Source organism: Camarhynchus parvulus, chromosome 3, assembly GCF_901933205.1.
Source record: "Camarhynchus parvulus chromosome 3, STF_HiC, whole genome shotgun sequence".
Classification (NCBI taxonomy): domain Eukaryota; kingdom Metazoa; phylum Chordata; class Aves; order Passeriformes; family Thraupidae; genus Camarhynchus; species Camarhynchus parvulus.
In genome coordinates, this window is record NC_044573.1 from 32,242,910 (window position 1) to 32,257,796 (window position 14,887).

Here is a 14,887-nt window from a genome sequence, read left to right on the forward strand (position 1 = left end):
CATGTCCTGAAGTCCTCATTTCCTGGCTGGAGGTGTTGTGCCTTTTCACCAGACATGACCTTACTTCTCCACCTCAAACCAAACTCAGCCGTGAGCTACGGATCGAGAAAGCCACCCTCCTCAAGATCCTCCTGTGTGGAAGGCATCCCTTTCTGTCCTGCTGGGCTACTCCATCTGCTCCAGCATCCCTTCACCCGCGCTGCTGGCAGCCGCCCTACTGGAGCCGTGAGTGTGAATCTCGTTTGGGGCGATGCCGGAGCCCTCACCCAGCCGGGCTCTGAGAGTCCTGGGAAGAGTTCCGCCTGAGGAGAGGCGCAGCACTTTGCCGCCGTGCCCGGAGGAGCCGCAGGCAGGGGGGCTCCCCGGAGGAGCCGCAGGCAGGGGGGCTCCCCGGAGGAGCCTCAGGCAGGGCGGTTCCCCGGTGGAGCAGCAGGCGGCGGTTCCCCGGAGCAGGGGCAGCGCCGCGCCCGTCCCGATCCCGGTCCCGGACTCGGCGCGGCCGCCGCTCCCTCCCGCGCGCTGCCGGCAGAGGGCGCGCGCCGCCCGCCGACGCCGCGGGGCCGCCTCAGCCCCGGCCCGGCCGCCTCAGCCCCGCGCCCGCCCCGGGCCGGGGGCTCCCAACTCGGCAGGCGGCGCCGGCCTGAGCCCAGGTCCTGCCGCCGGTGCCGGGAGGCAGCGCGGTCACTCAGCCCGCCTCGCCTCCCGCCGGACGGTGCCCGGCGTCCCGGTCCCGCTCGGCCCGGCGTGCGGCTCGGGAGGGGCCAGCGCGCCCCTGCCCGCGGGTGCTGCGCCCGGGGCCACGGTGCCCGGCAGCGGACGTGGTTAGGCAGGCAGAGCTGGGGAATTCAAGGTCTGCCGAAAAACGAAGGAAATGTGCCAGCTCGGCACCGGGACTGAGGCCAGAGAACGAGCAGTCCTACACCGCAGTGTGAGCAATGCCCCCGGCGAGCACCGCGGGGCCAGGGGACGCTGTGCAGCTCCGTGCCGCTGCGGGCTCGCACGGCGTTTCCCTGCCTTACCTTGTCATCCCTCTCACGTCTGCCTACGGAACAAACCACGGGATCTCCGCATGCGGATTTATGTGAAACCCATTCACTGCAACAGCAGCTGGGGTGCACCTCCTTTGTTTGCCCGTTCGTTCCTCTTTTTGGGGTCACCTATGTAAATGCACAAGGCACTAACGATGCAGCCTGGCTACCTTGGATGGCATCACTTGTGTCAGCTTTAAATTAAAGCTTTCCTAAACGCATCACGAATGGCCGTTCCTGTCTCAGAGTGACAACATAGCGAAGTGAAAACACAGCAGAGCGTTTTACACATCTTTACTACTGGTAGAGTATCTGTAAAGACATGCAAGCACTGGGAGATTCCTTGCTCAGCGATTCAGCAGGCTGGTTTTGTTTCCTCACGGCTGTTGTGGCCCAGGTACACTAGGGATGCTGGAAGGATGCATTTATATGGAAGTAACAAAAGGAGGTTGGAAAGGTGGATGCAAGTCCCCTGTGTGTTCTGCCCTCTCAGTTGCATCAACCTATCCATGTTATGATCCTATCAGGGGATCTGGCATTTAGCTCTTTATTGCCTCCATTTCTGAGAAAATTACCAACTCGTTTTGAGGGGGAAGATTTATTAGAGATGATTTTTCTATGTACAGGATTTGAAATAAAAAGGGGTATGTAACAGATACACATGATCAGCAAATGGAAATTATGATTAGAAAGGAAAGATTAACAGGGACACAAGTCTGTAGAATTGCATTGTTAAGAGATCAATTTATTATGCCCTTGACTGCAAGTTAAATTAATACACGTAAAATTACAACATGGAAAAGAGATGCCAGTGACTGTCATAAATACAGCTTGCTCTTCTTTCCTAGTTATTTAGGGAGGGTTGGGAACACTTGTGAAATCACGTTCATTAAAGCCTGAATAGAGGCAACTAACCAATAACTGCGGTGGAAGCAACAAGGTTCTCCCCCGTCCTCGCACCCACCCGCCCTTTTCAAGAACAAGGGGGGAAATCACAGACGTCAATCAAGAAATACTGCAAAATAAAATGGACCCTCCCGGCAGCCGAGGCATCGCGCAGAGCAGCGGTGAGGCTCTGGCACTCTGCTGGCAGCCTCCGGCGCCGCCAGCCCTGCAGCTCCGCCGCTGACCGGGGAGCGCACGGGGCTCCGCAGCCCGGCTCTTTCCTTCCCTCCCTTCCCAAACTGTCAGGCACAAATGGGCAGGAGGATATTGGCTGCAAGGGGCGCGGAGGCTCCTCCCAGAGCCTGGATCCCGATATTTTTGGAGGATTTCTTCTAACTCAGTTACAAACCTTGGTGAAGGGAACAAGTTGCCCCTGTAGCGGAGGCAGAAAGCGCCTCTGCTTGAGGGGAGCACGGCTCTCGCTCCTTCTTTCGCCTTCCCAAGGCTACCTTGGATGCTTCACCTCACTTGCGGATGAGAGCTGTGCTGGCTATAGGGGGGGAACCGCTCCTGATTTGGATGTTGCTGTTTTTGTGAAAACAAGGGTTGTAAGGGAATGAAAGGGGAGACAATGAAGAAAAACCGACCGGGAGAGAACCCCAGCCCCAAGCGTTTTCCCGAGAACTGACGGGTGTTTTGGGGCTGAGCGATCCCGTCGGAGGCGGCGGAGGGAGCAAGCCTGCCCGCTTCGCGGGGGACTTCCTGGGACCGGCTATTCCCTTCGGATGCGGACTGGGAAACCTGTAGGAAATTCTCCCGCCGCCCTGCGAAGCCACCATGAATTCAGTGGCTGGAAATAAGGAGAGGATTGCGGTCACGGCGCGGAGCAGAAAATATGGGGTAAGTTGTCGGCGCCGGAGCGGCTCGGAGCGGCGGTCGCCGCAGTGCCGGGGCTCCCGCGCCTCCCTCCCGGCGGCTGCCGGCGATCGTGCCCCGGCCCCGCGCAACTTCCGCGGTGCGGGGCGGCGGCGGCTCGGGGCGCGGCGCGGGGGCGGGCGCGGAGCGTCCGAGCGAAACTTGCCGGTGCCGCCGGGCCTCCCTGCCTGACCGCTGCTCCTTCTCCCGCTCCAGGTGACCGAGCCCTGCTCCCCCACCAAGCCCGCCGCCCCCTTCTCCCCCGAGAGCTGGTACCGGAAGGCGTACGAGGAGTCCCGGGCGGGCGGCCGCCCGGCGCCGGAGGGAGCTGGCTCTGCCCTGGGCTCCTCCGGCACCCCGTCCCCCGGCTCCGGCACCTCCTCGCCGGGCTCCTTCACCGGCTCGCCGGGACCCGCCTCGCCCGGCATCGGCACCAGCTCTCCCGGCTCCCTGGGCGGCTCGCCGGGCTTCGGCACCGGCTCGCCGGGCTCCGGCAGCGGCGGCGGCTCCTCGCCGGGCTCGGACCGCGGCGTCTGGTGCGAGCACTGCAACGCCCGCCTGGCGGAGCTGAAGAGGCAGGCGCTGAAGCTCCTCATCCCCGGGCCCGTCAGCAGCAAGGTGAGCGCGGCGCCGCGGGAGGCGGGGGGTCCCGCCGCTGGGGCTGTCGGCCACCTGCGCTCCCCTCTGCCGGTGTCACCGCCGAGCGCTTTGCCGTTTATTTGTGTTCTCCCACTTCTTGGTCTCGTTCCCTTTTTCCATCCCCTCCTTCTGCTTCATGTGGAGCAGCGTGCCTCTGTCTCCGGAGGGCTGCCTGGCTTCAGGAGCATCTGTGATTGTCCTTCTAGCGTGCTTCTTTTCTCCCGTCTTTCACTATATTGACAGTGATTCTGTGCTATTTCCCGAGCAGTTTTTAAAATTTTTCTTTTTTTTTTTTTGGTGGTGGGGGTAAGTAAGGGTGGGAATATTACATCGGAGTTACTAGTCCCTTGCCCTTTTGCTGGCTTTGATCCCTACAGGAGGGATTTACAAATCGTCCTTAGACTAGGCAGCCCAACTCAGCAGTGAGGTGTGTACGTATGGTCAGATGCCAGTGGTTTCTACTTCCATTGAGGGAGAAGCCCTTCTGTAGCTCCGGGTTCACATGAGGCATTGAAATGCTGTGTGAGCCCAAAGGTCACTCAGTCAGGCTGTGGCAGACCACGGCATTGAACCCAGTTCTCGCAGGTGTCTTTAGGCAGAAGGATAACTTGGTGATGCTTCTCTTATAGAGAAGTGCCAGATTTTTTTTTATTCCCAATAAGACTTGAAAATACTTGGAGCTGCTGGACTCTGAACGTTGGGTTGAATAATCCTGTGCTGAAAGAGGATGTTACATTGCTGACATTTTGATCTCACGTTTTAAGAGCTTACTCATTCTGAATACAGTTGGAAACCTGCTTTCTGCCTCTCTTGGGGTGTTTGGTACCTCCAAAGGCATGCTCTGAAATTCCTTGGTTTTGTTTTGTTTGGCTTTTTTTTTTTTTCCTTTTTGTTGTGCATATAAGATTAAGGCTAACAGCCCTAAACGAGTGACCAGCAGCCCTTGGCTGACCTCATGCTACTAAAATAAGCATTGGGTTCCTCCATAGCAACCCTGTGAGCGTTGTATTGTGAATGGTTCTGCAGCTCCTGGAATGTAGTACAATGCAATTTTGTTTGCCTTGTTGGGTCCAGGTACTATCAAATGATAATATTTACTCTTCCACTTCAAAGAGTTTTCATTAGTGGTTACAATAAAGAGGTATCATGGAAAAGAGCCGACTGCTGGGAGAGGGTCCCTGGTATTGCTGTTGTGTTGTACTCTCCATGATTTATTTATGTGCTCTTTGAGAGGGAGTTGGTGCTCTCATGAACAAAAGACTCAAGGGCTGGTTGTTACCTTGTCTCAAGAGCTGACTTAACTGAATTATTCATGAGCAGGGAAAGGTGGATCCACCAAAATTAATAGTAAATTTAACCATTAACACATGGTTGATTCACTTTAATGTGGCCCTGTACCAAAATCTTGTCAAATTTCAGGCTGTGAGATTTGACAGTAATTACCAGCTGTGGATATAGGTGGGAAATTACTGATACAGATATGGGAGCTATCAGAATAACTGAGATTAGGGGTGGAGGGGAGGATGAAGCTAACATCAGGGCATGGTGTTAAATAGAAATTGACTGATTTTAGTCACAAAAATGTTTGCAGAGGGTTCTTTTACTGCAATAGTGATTGACATTCACCATCCTAGCCTTCCTGAGAGATTACCCTTGTGTTTCTGCTGCTACTTGTTCTGCTGTTCACTTAGTTTAGCTGGTGGTGTTGTACAGGCCAGTCTTGATTTAATCAGTAGCCTTTCAGCCCCCCTTACCTATGTTCTTTTTTGCTTCTTGTGCCTCCTTTCCAAACCTTCCACTTCTCTAGGAGTGCCCCTGACAGAAGTGCTGTCCAATCTGTGCATTTTAGGAGCAAGGGAGGAGGCACAAGTAAGGTCATCTCCATGGGCTTGGGTGACCCTCTGCCCTGTTTGCTATGCTTGATAGTACTTATAGGCTCAGTCTTGTTGAGTTGTGAGCTGGCACACAGCTCCTTTCTGTGGTGGGTGCTGCTGGCTGTGACTGTTTGCAGAAGCATCTCTTTCTCTCATCCTTTGTGGCTTGTGACTGCTAAGAACTTTCTGGGCTTGTGATTTTTGCCTTCAGCAGGTGCTGCCCAGCACAGTGGGCTGGGTGATGTGGGACACAAACATCATGGCTGATGCCATTGACTTCTTTGGGTTGGGTACATTGTAGTGGTCTTAAAAGTTTGTTTTTCCTGATGTAATGGGGTAGCCTTATCAGTGTCTGCTTTGAGGAAAGCAAGGTGCCGGCATGGGCTCTGCTGTTTCAGTCAGGGCCTGTGAGCTGCCTCTGTGTGAGCCATAGTAACCCTCTGGGAGTCCCTTCTGAGGGTGAGGTGTACAGGGTTTCTCAAAAATGTGGCAACCTGTTTGTGTCTGGGGAAAACTGGCTTTGGTTTGGATTAAGACTGAAGTCTAACCACACTGTGTTAATGTAGCTGGCATTTTTTCAGGGTCCTGTGATGTCTGCTCTTGATTGCTGCTATGGAAATAGGGGCTTTTTGAGTGTGGAATGGACCCTGCCACTTAATTCAAGTGGAAGAAGGAGCAGATCATATTCCTGATTCTGGGTATTCCCTCAGAACTTGCAAAGCATCCTACAACTCAAGACTCTGGTACCCATAGGACACAGCTAACTGGCGATATTCCTTTATTAGAACTATTAAATGAAGCTTTTAAAATGTCTCTCATCTTTTAGTCAGCCAGGTCTGACATATTTTCTGTTGTTGCTGCTGAAGACAGCCTGGTATTATGGTATTATGAGTTCTATGGTATTATTAGTACAGTCTGTAGCACCTGTTTCCCATTTATGCTGTATTTAGAAATGCTCATCATCTGGGATAGTGTGTGTTGCAGGACAAGCAGAATATGAGAGTATCTGTGTTGTAATGTGTATCTAGTAGCAGATATTGGAATCTGCAGTAACCTATCTAAATGTGAACCTACATTGATATTTCTGACAGTGTGCAGTCATGTAAAGATTTCTATATATCTGTCAAGTGTAAGAGTGTGCTTAATTGCTTCATAAACAGATCAGGCTTTATGCATGAAGCTATGTACAGAAGCTTTTCATTTGATTGAGAAAAAGCCACACTTAAACTAGAGCAAACTGCTTCTGATTAGGCCATTGTTAGTGTTGAGGTGTTTAGCTTTCCATTCTAAATAGAAACATTCCTAATACATCAACAGGATGGAAACTTTGTGGGTTTGGTTTTTTTTTTTGTGAGGCACAAAGGTGAAGAATATATAGTTATAGTTACATTAATTTATTTTAGCCATTTAAAATGCCAGGTTCCCTGCCAACAGCAAAAAGAATAGTGCTAAAAGCTTATTGTTTCTTTTTCCTCCTCTTGTGGTACAGATGTGACTTAATGATGCTCAGCAATTACGTGCATAGGAGGGGTTATGTTTTACGTGAATGAAATCTTATTGTAACCCCAAGCGAAGCAGGCCTGTGGGAATTGACTAGCACAGGTGTTTGATATAGTTGCACACTGCAGTTTATGACTGAGGGCATCTTGGAGTTTTTGGTGCCTGTTGTTTGTGGGGTTTATGTTGCATGATGATAAAGATTATCTCAAATTACTAATACAGTTTTTTTATGCTAAGCTTTTTCTTAGGCTGTATTTTAGAAGGGCATCAGACAAAGTTCTAGCATAGAAATTTATGGCATCATGCTCCCACATTTATAAAAATTTCTGCGAAATCAGTTTGCTTTGAATTCAAGCCTGTGATATCACCTGTCTTCAATGAGCACCTCACAGGCATCTAACAATTGAAGAGTTGCTATATTGATGTGTAACAAATGATAATGTGTGCTAATAATCCATGGAATGCTAATAAGAATGCTCACAAGCTGACAGTTATAAATTTCTTAGTATGTGGTTCCAACAATCTTGAATACAGCCTTTAAACTGAGCTAATTTGGGTGTGTGGACATGAATTGCTGCCTGGGCATATTGCGGTTGGGTCAGGAAGTAAGGGTCTACTATAAATGAGCACTGATGTTGTTAGGTGGTTTATATTGTGGACTTCCCCTTACCTAAAAAGTCTGTGCTTCTGAGACTAAGAATTGGGTAAATTCTGAGCAGTCTTTTCCAACCCTCTGAGCACAAGAGGGAAGGAAAGAACTGGCATTCAGGGTACAGTTTTATTTTGGTTTTTTTGCCCATTTACTGGCACTATGTGATTTTTTTTCTTATGGATTGTTGAATTAGTCTTCTCATTCAGTGGTCAAAGACTTGACTTGTAATTATTAATAATGAAGAAAGCCCTGAAGTTGATGTAATGAAAAATAGGTTTCTGTTAGCTGGTAGCTACTTTAGAAGCATTCCCAGTAGAGACAGGACAGTAATAAACCCTTCCTCAAAGCTTAGCAAGTGGCAGAATAATGGAATTTAATTTCTGTCCAGACCTTTAATTTGTGAACAAGCACGGCCAGTCTGTATAGAGACTTAATTCAGTGTGCAAAAAAATTTCAGGCACCTAATCATTTCATCCCAACTCATTGTAATGCAGATAGGATTATTGCATTAGAAATGTGATTTTAAATGGCCCGAGGCAGTAATTTGTCAGCATTTGGGAGGATTAACTCCATTAAAGTTTAGGCAACAACAACCATTCTTTTGTGTTGCGTCACAGGTCACAATACCAAACATTTAGCATAACTCATCTGTGAATCTTCTTACAATTGTATGCTTCCTGGCAAGTTGGGAAGCCGAGCTACTTCACTTGCACTGGAATTACAGCTGCTTGCAGAGGTCTAGAGGAGGCAAATGGATATGCCTTTGCTGCTGATGAATTTGTGTAAGCCCTTTTCTAGGAGCAGCTGGAAGTCTTGCTGCTGCAATCCGCAGTGTCAACATGTGAAATAATATAACTATTTCTTTTGAGCTTGCAAATGTCTTTGAGGTAAGGGTGAAGATGCTGTGTGGTAAAGACTGCTCTTTAGGAAGCTGTCAAAGCCATTAGCTCTGCAGCTTTCTCTATGGGATGAAAAAGGCTTGTCATTACTAAGTGCATTGGAAATTAGAAACTGGCCTATGGTTGTTTCATGAATTGAAACTATAGTGTTTCCTATCAGAAAAGAAAACACTTCTAGACCACAGATAGAGCTCTTGAGGGAAGTATTGATGAAGTAAATCTCTAGGGAGGAGAATTTTTTTCTTTTTTTGTACAAAGACTTGGCTGTGCATCTGAAAACATTGTGTTCGGAAATACAGAGTCAATGCTGAGTCTTTAATTGGCCTCTTCAAACTGGGTGATAAAATGTCTTCAAGGTATTTTATGCATGTCATGAATGCTGCGCTGCTGTCCAAAATCACATTGTATCTTCAGATAGTCTTACATTTCCTTAGAAGTAAATTTGCGACATCCACAGAACTCTCATATAATAAGTGTAGGACTTTGGTGTGTAGCTTTGGAAGGGGGAAAGGAACAAAGATTGTCCATCTGAGTTCCCCAGACAGCGTTTGAAAAAATGTCACACATCACCAGTGTGGGCCATGGGCATGTAATGGGAGTCATGCCGGCATCAGCAGATTATTAGAACATTGCAGGGCTGAAAGACACGGTGGTTTTGCCACATCAGCAGCACAGAGCCTTTGACATCGTGTAATTGGGGTGCTTCCAAGCACTGAACCTGCAGCACCACAATAAACTTGACTGTCATGCTCTACATAATGATGTAGTCAGAACTGCAGCATTCTGTGACATGAGGTCCGTGTGTCAAAAGCACGAGAGATGTTCTAAGTTAAATTGCTAGCTTACATCTTACTAGTGTCATCTGTGGCTTGAGAGGCACTGATGTTGTTAAAATGGAGGAAAACAGGCATACACCTTCCTTTCCTGCCCCTGAATAAATAATCCCTAGCCCACAGTATCTGTTGTTGAAGCTGCAATGCAAGAAGTATCCCAGTTGCAGAAAAGAAGATTGTTTATCAGGGGATTGTTACAAATTACAGCTTGCTTAATTCAAATAAAACACACAAAGTAGTATCCTAAGAGCAGAAAGTTTAGAAGAGCCCAACAACTTGTGTTGCCCATTTTTATTTTCAATTACTTTCTATGCAATCTTCCTACATTAAACCGGGTTTGGTTTTGTTCTTTTTTCTTTTTCATAACTATGACCCTAGTGAAGCTGTTAAGAATTGTGTTTGTCTCTGGCTTTGAAACCTGAGATATATAATCAGACTTGGTACAGACCAGATTTTTTTGTACAGTTATAATATCTTGTATAATCTACAACCAGGATATGAATCTGCTAATGCTTCTTTTTCCTCCACTCTCCTGCTCAGAAAATTTTACAGTGTAGGTTAATATTTTGATGAGAGTGTGTTTGAAGTTTCTTTAAGTAAAATTAGATCAACACAAGACAATTCATAGAGCAGGGGAGAATTGACTGGACTGTTTTGAACTTGTCACAAAGGCTGAAACCCTCTGCAAGACACACCAGAATCTGAAAATTCTTTCCCTAGTATAACATGACTGTTTCTTCAGTCTGGATCTGAACCTTGTCAGTCTAGTGACTTGCATGAAATTGACATTAGGGAGGGCATTTGGGCTTCAGGAAAAGCGGTAGGATTTAATTTAGGCCACAGCTTCATGTATGATATGGCTCTAACCAGGGAATACTTGTGTGCCTTCAAAGCAGCAGGCATGCTGCTCTGGCAGAGCAGGTCTAAGACATCCTGGCCCCTTGTGGGCTTCCCATGAGCCTTTCCTTTGTCCTCTCCATATGAAGGTCATAAGTTAGCATCACTGCAGGTCTCCTGTGTGAATACACAGTGATTGCTCCCTGCCTTAGTTCTTATAAAAATGATAGATAGTTCAAACACATTCAATAATGCCTCCTTCTAAACTCAGATCCTTTTGATCAAGGAGTGACTGGATGTGCTATTACAACAGCAGATGCAAGGAAACAGTGATCTCTGAGAAAGCTACTGATGAGAGCAGCACAATGCATCCAACCGTAGCCTCCATTGTAACTGGAGTACAGAATACAGGGATTACTTTACAAAAGAGACAGTCAAACAAAATATGGTACTAGCTATACAAAAGAATCAGTCTTAAGGAATTGGTGTGTTCAATTGCAACTTGAATTTATTGCTGTGGTGTCAGAATTCAATTTATTTTATTTAAAATAATACTGCACAGTAAGGCTGTTAAAAACTACTTACTATTTCAGTATTGGTATACTTCTTAAAAATTATTTTTGTCTTCAACTGTGTTTATTTCAATTGTCTGTCATGGTTTAACCCCAGGCAGTTGCTTGCTGTCTCCCACACCAGGGGGATTGGGGAGAGAATGGGAAGGGTAAAAGCTGGAGAACTCATGGATTGAGATAAAGGGAGTTTAATAGGGAAAGCAAAAGCCATGCACACAAGCAAAACAGAATAAGGAATTAATTCACCACTTCCTGTGGGCAGCCATCTCCAGGAGAGCAGGGCCCCATCACACCTAAGGGTGACTGGGGAAGACAAACACCATCACTCCACTTGTCTTCAGCACAAAATGCTGTCCAAAACACTGCCCCGCACCAGCCACTGGGAAGAAAATTAACTCTACCCCAGCTGAAACCAGCACATTGTCATAAGGATCTTCTGTGTTCTGTTCAATCTGTATTATTAAATCACTTAGTGTGTGGTTGATCTTGAATTTTTTATATAAGACATTTTATTTTTTCTGGGAGGAAGGACTCAATTCGGAAGAAACTTCAGACTGGTTTTCTCTTGTCAGCTTTCGTCTGAAACTCTATTTGGTAGTAGTAATTGTGGGTTTAAAAATAGTAAACTGCCAGGGAATTTCTGCTCAGGAGACCTGAGCAAACCAATGGGATATTAAGCTGGATTTGGTTTGCAGTTCACCATGAAAACAAAAGCCTTTCCTCAGAAGGAGCTGGACACTTCTAGATAAAACATTTGTTAGTATAAAATTTTTGTATTGTGTGTTTTAGGTTGCTGTACCTCCCTATGAAAGGAAGAAGGGCTGAGTCTTCTCATTTTATTGTTCTCCAAATAAGAGAAATTAACTTACAGGCCACATGATATCTGCTTTGTTAGTGTCTGGTCAACGCTCTTATTCAATAGACTTGGTGATTTAGGAATAAAGTGTCAAATGTCTTTTACTAGAGTAAAGCAATTTTTCAAAAGTATTGCAAACCCAATTGATTGTGCATCTGGAAAACACTTTAAATTTCTTGCTGGTGGTATGTGTCAAAGGAACTGTGTATGCTGAATGTAGGATATCTGTATCCAGTGCAACATGACTGATGTAAAACATCCATCTAGCACTAGGAAAGCTAGCTTCCTCTTCTGTAGGAAAATTTTAAATTGGGAATACAGTCTGTGTTTTGGCTTCCAAATTGCCTTCAAGTGGAACTTGCTTTATATGCATTTGTTCCTTATAAATGTGTTTTGAGCTGTGGATTTCTTATGATCTATTAATAGCAAGCCTCTGCTCTATTTCCTTATGCTCCCTAAATCATATATAGTTTGACATGATCATTTACTTGCACCTGAGTATTCACAACAGCTTCTCTATTCCATGGATTTGCACTGGAACAAAATTCTACTCACATGAATGTTTGGAGAAAAGCAAATGAAAGGAGACTTTGATATCTACCACAGTAAATATTTTTTTTCCTGAAGAAAAAGTGAAATTTCACAGTGGTTTGGGGGTTTCAACTTTGTTCAGAACTGTCTGAGGAGACCTGCCTCAGGATGGAGTTAATTTCCCCCAAGCTGTGCATGTTTCATTCCCTCTTTCTCTGCCACCCTCAAAACTGACTAATGATGAATAAGGATTCAGGAATACAAACCCTCAGTTTCTGTGGGCCTCTGTGTTGTCCTAGTGGGAATTTCCCATTCCTTTTATCACAGGTGTACTTGAAGATATGAGAGAGAGCCCTGCAGTGCTGAAGGAGGTGGTTGCTTGGAGCTCATTATTAAAAGCAGAGCAGAACTGGCCTCAGCATCTTTCTGTCCTGGCTCCTGTAAGTCATCTGGGCAAACTCCCATCTTACCAAAGCCAATCTTAGACTTCATTATGCTGAAGTTATTCAGGAGAGCATACTTCTGCCTGCTAACTGATTGTCTGGATGATTGCATGCTACTATTTCAGTTGGAAAGTTTTATTTTTCTGTGCCTCTTGGCTAAATGAACCTCTGACCTGTTAAGTGCCAAATGCTGAAAGAATTACCCATTTACTCCATCCACCTGATAGACTCAAGCAGAAGGCCTAGTGGGCAATAAGGCAGCCTTGGCTTTAAGCAGGTGCTGAACAGTGAGGATAGAAGTCATTACTCTTCATTTCTCTATTAGTTTCACTGCTCATCTAATAGTGATGGGCAAAGAAAAACATTAATATCCTATCCAGCAGCCAAATGCACCAAAGTGGGAGTGTGGCTTGTGTGTTTTCCTCTTTCCTAATGGTATCATTAAAATTTAACTAGTTCTCTAAATCATGTTAGTATTCCCAGGGTTAATATGCTGAGATTGCTGGCAGCATTCCCACAGGAAGAGTTAACAGTGGCTGAGGCTGTGTGGCTGGCATTTGTTGCTCAGAGGGAGGTGTTGGGACTGGAGAAGCCCTGGCACCAGAAAGGCACGATCAAGTCTTTGGTGACAGGGGCATTTACAATACACAAACATATTCTTTGCTATTTACCTCTCCCTTTCCACTCCCTCCTTGCTTTTCTCTCCTCATTAGCCCTAAATCTGTCAGTTCATCTCATCTGCTGTTGGATTTCTAATGGAAATTCTTGACAATAAGCCTGCATATGTGTGAACCTAGCAGGAAGGCATATTGTATGTGCTGTATGATTTAAGAGATTGTTAGACCATAGATGGCTTTTACTGGAGGTCGAGGAGGCTAACCAAGTGGGAGATGCAATTAAAATGGTGTTTGTTAGAAAGGAAGAGCTAGCTGTCTGGGCAGACTGAACATGGGGAAATGATGGGTACCTGGAAGGCCATTAATGATGGCTTTGTAAGCAGCTCTGCAGCATGGGTGGTAAGCCTAAATCCAGAGCTGTACTTTTAGTATGCCTAATAAGACTTCTCTTTTTTTTTTTTCCTGTGTGTCAAATCCATTTCTGAATAATGGATTTGACAAAAATTCTCTGGATTTTGGGTTAGATTTAGAGGTGGGTGAAAGAAATTATGGTGGGTAAGAGAAGAAACTGGCTTTTGGGAGCCTTCTCCATCACCTTGAAAACAAGGCTCTGCAGGATTTTACAGAGTTGATCTTTGTAATGTCATGGATTTCAGTGCTCTGGCAAAGAGGCTGTTTGGTGAGAAATAAGAGATGGGGCAGGCAACTCATTGAAGTGCTTTCTCATTTTAAATGAACAGTTGGGATCTGCTTCTTGCTTAATTGTTACAGGTGTTTGATTACATCTCTCCCGTTCCCCCCATTGAACTGTTCAACGTTTGGCTTCACAATAATTGTTAACAATTTTCAAAGTTGCAAGGAGTGGGATAGGCACTTAAGGCAGGTTGCCCAATAGATTTTGGTGTCCTAAAAGACATGAGCAGCTCTGAGTATAGAAAGGGCTCAAGGAGAAATATGAGAGGAAGAATACAAGGTGTGGAGATGGGAATGAAGTTGGTCCAGGCAGCAAAGCAACAGTGCTTGCATGGGACAGGTGGCATGCTGGGGAAGCAAGGAGGAATGGGTAAAAAAACCAGTGTTCTGTAAAAGCCTGAGCTCACTTTTAAGTCTTGCAGAAATTATGCATATGGAGGTTATGTTCTGTTCTTTCTTAAAAAAGCTATCACTAAAATTTGTCTCTCTGTTTTTCTTTCTTTCTTAAAATAGAAACTAGCAAGCAACTGGAAGAGTAGAAAGCATTAACTCAAGGTTGTCTTTGGTTTAATGCACTTTGGTAGTTTTCATTCTGAAAGTTATTTTTTATCCAAAGGCTAAGGTGCTGGTGTATTCTGTGATCTAAAGATGTGACTGGCTTTTCTTTCTTACATCTAATTGATTTGTTTCTGTTTTTACCAGTCACAAAGACGTCTATGTTCCATAATGTCAATTTGAGACGTGGTATGAAGTAGGAATTCAGTTCACTGCACTAGCAATTTTACCCAGCATAACAAATAAATGATGTATGTTTTACTGCATCAGCAATAGGAATGAATTCAGTCTCGCTTTTCTTTTCCCTGTGCCTGCCTCTGAAGGAAAAAATGTTTGATTTCCAGATTAATTTGAATTCTTATAGTGTTAAGCCTACTAATTCTGTAGTATTATTGTGCTGGACACTCTAAGGCATGATATTAAGTAGCAGTACTTGTTAATACTTTAAAAGCAGACTAGAATAGACTTGAGGTGTGAGAGGACAGCTGAAGGTGAGGGGGGATATACATGAAGGCTGAATGCACTGTCACTGATGGCTCTAAATGAAGCACTTCAGAG

General features: G+C 45.8%; 1 protein-coding gene across 1 annotated transcript in view; it reads left to right on the plus strand.

Moving 5' to 3' along the window:
• The first annotated feature begins 1,980 nt into the window (after positions 1–1,980).
• Positions 1,981–14,887, plus strand: part of KIF26B (kinesin family member 26B) — a 279,374-nt gene continuing 266,467 nt past the window's right edge. Inside the window, exons 1-2 of the mRNA XM_030944701.1 lie at positions 1,981–2,813; positions 3,045–3,446. Coding sequence (XP_030800561.1) covers positions 2,751–2,813; positions 3,045–3,446 — 465 coding nt within the window. The 5' untranslated portion in view covers positions 1,981–2,750. The remainder of the gene's footprint in view (positions 2,814–3,044; positions 3,447–14,887) is intronic.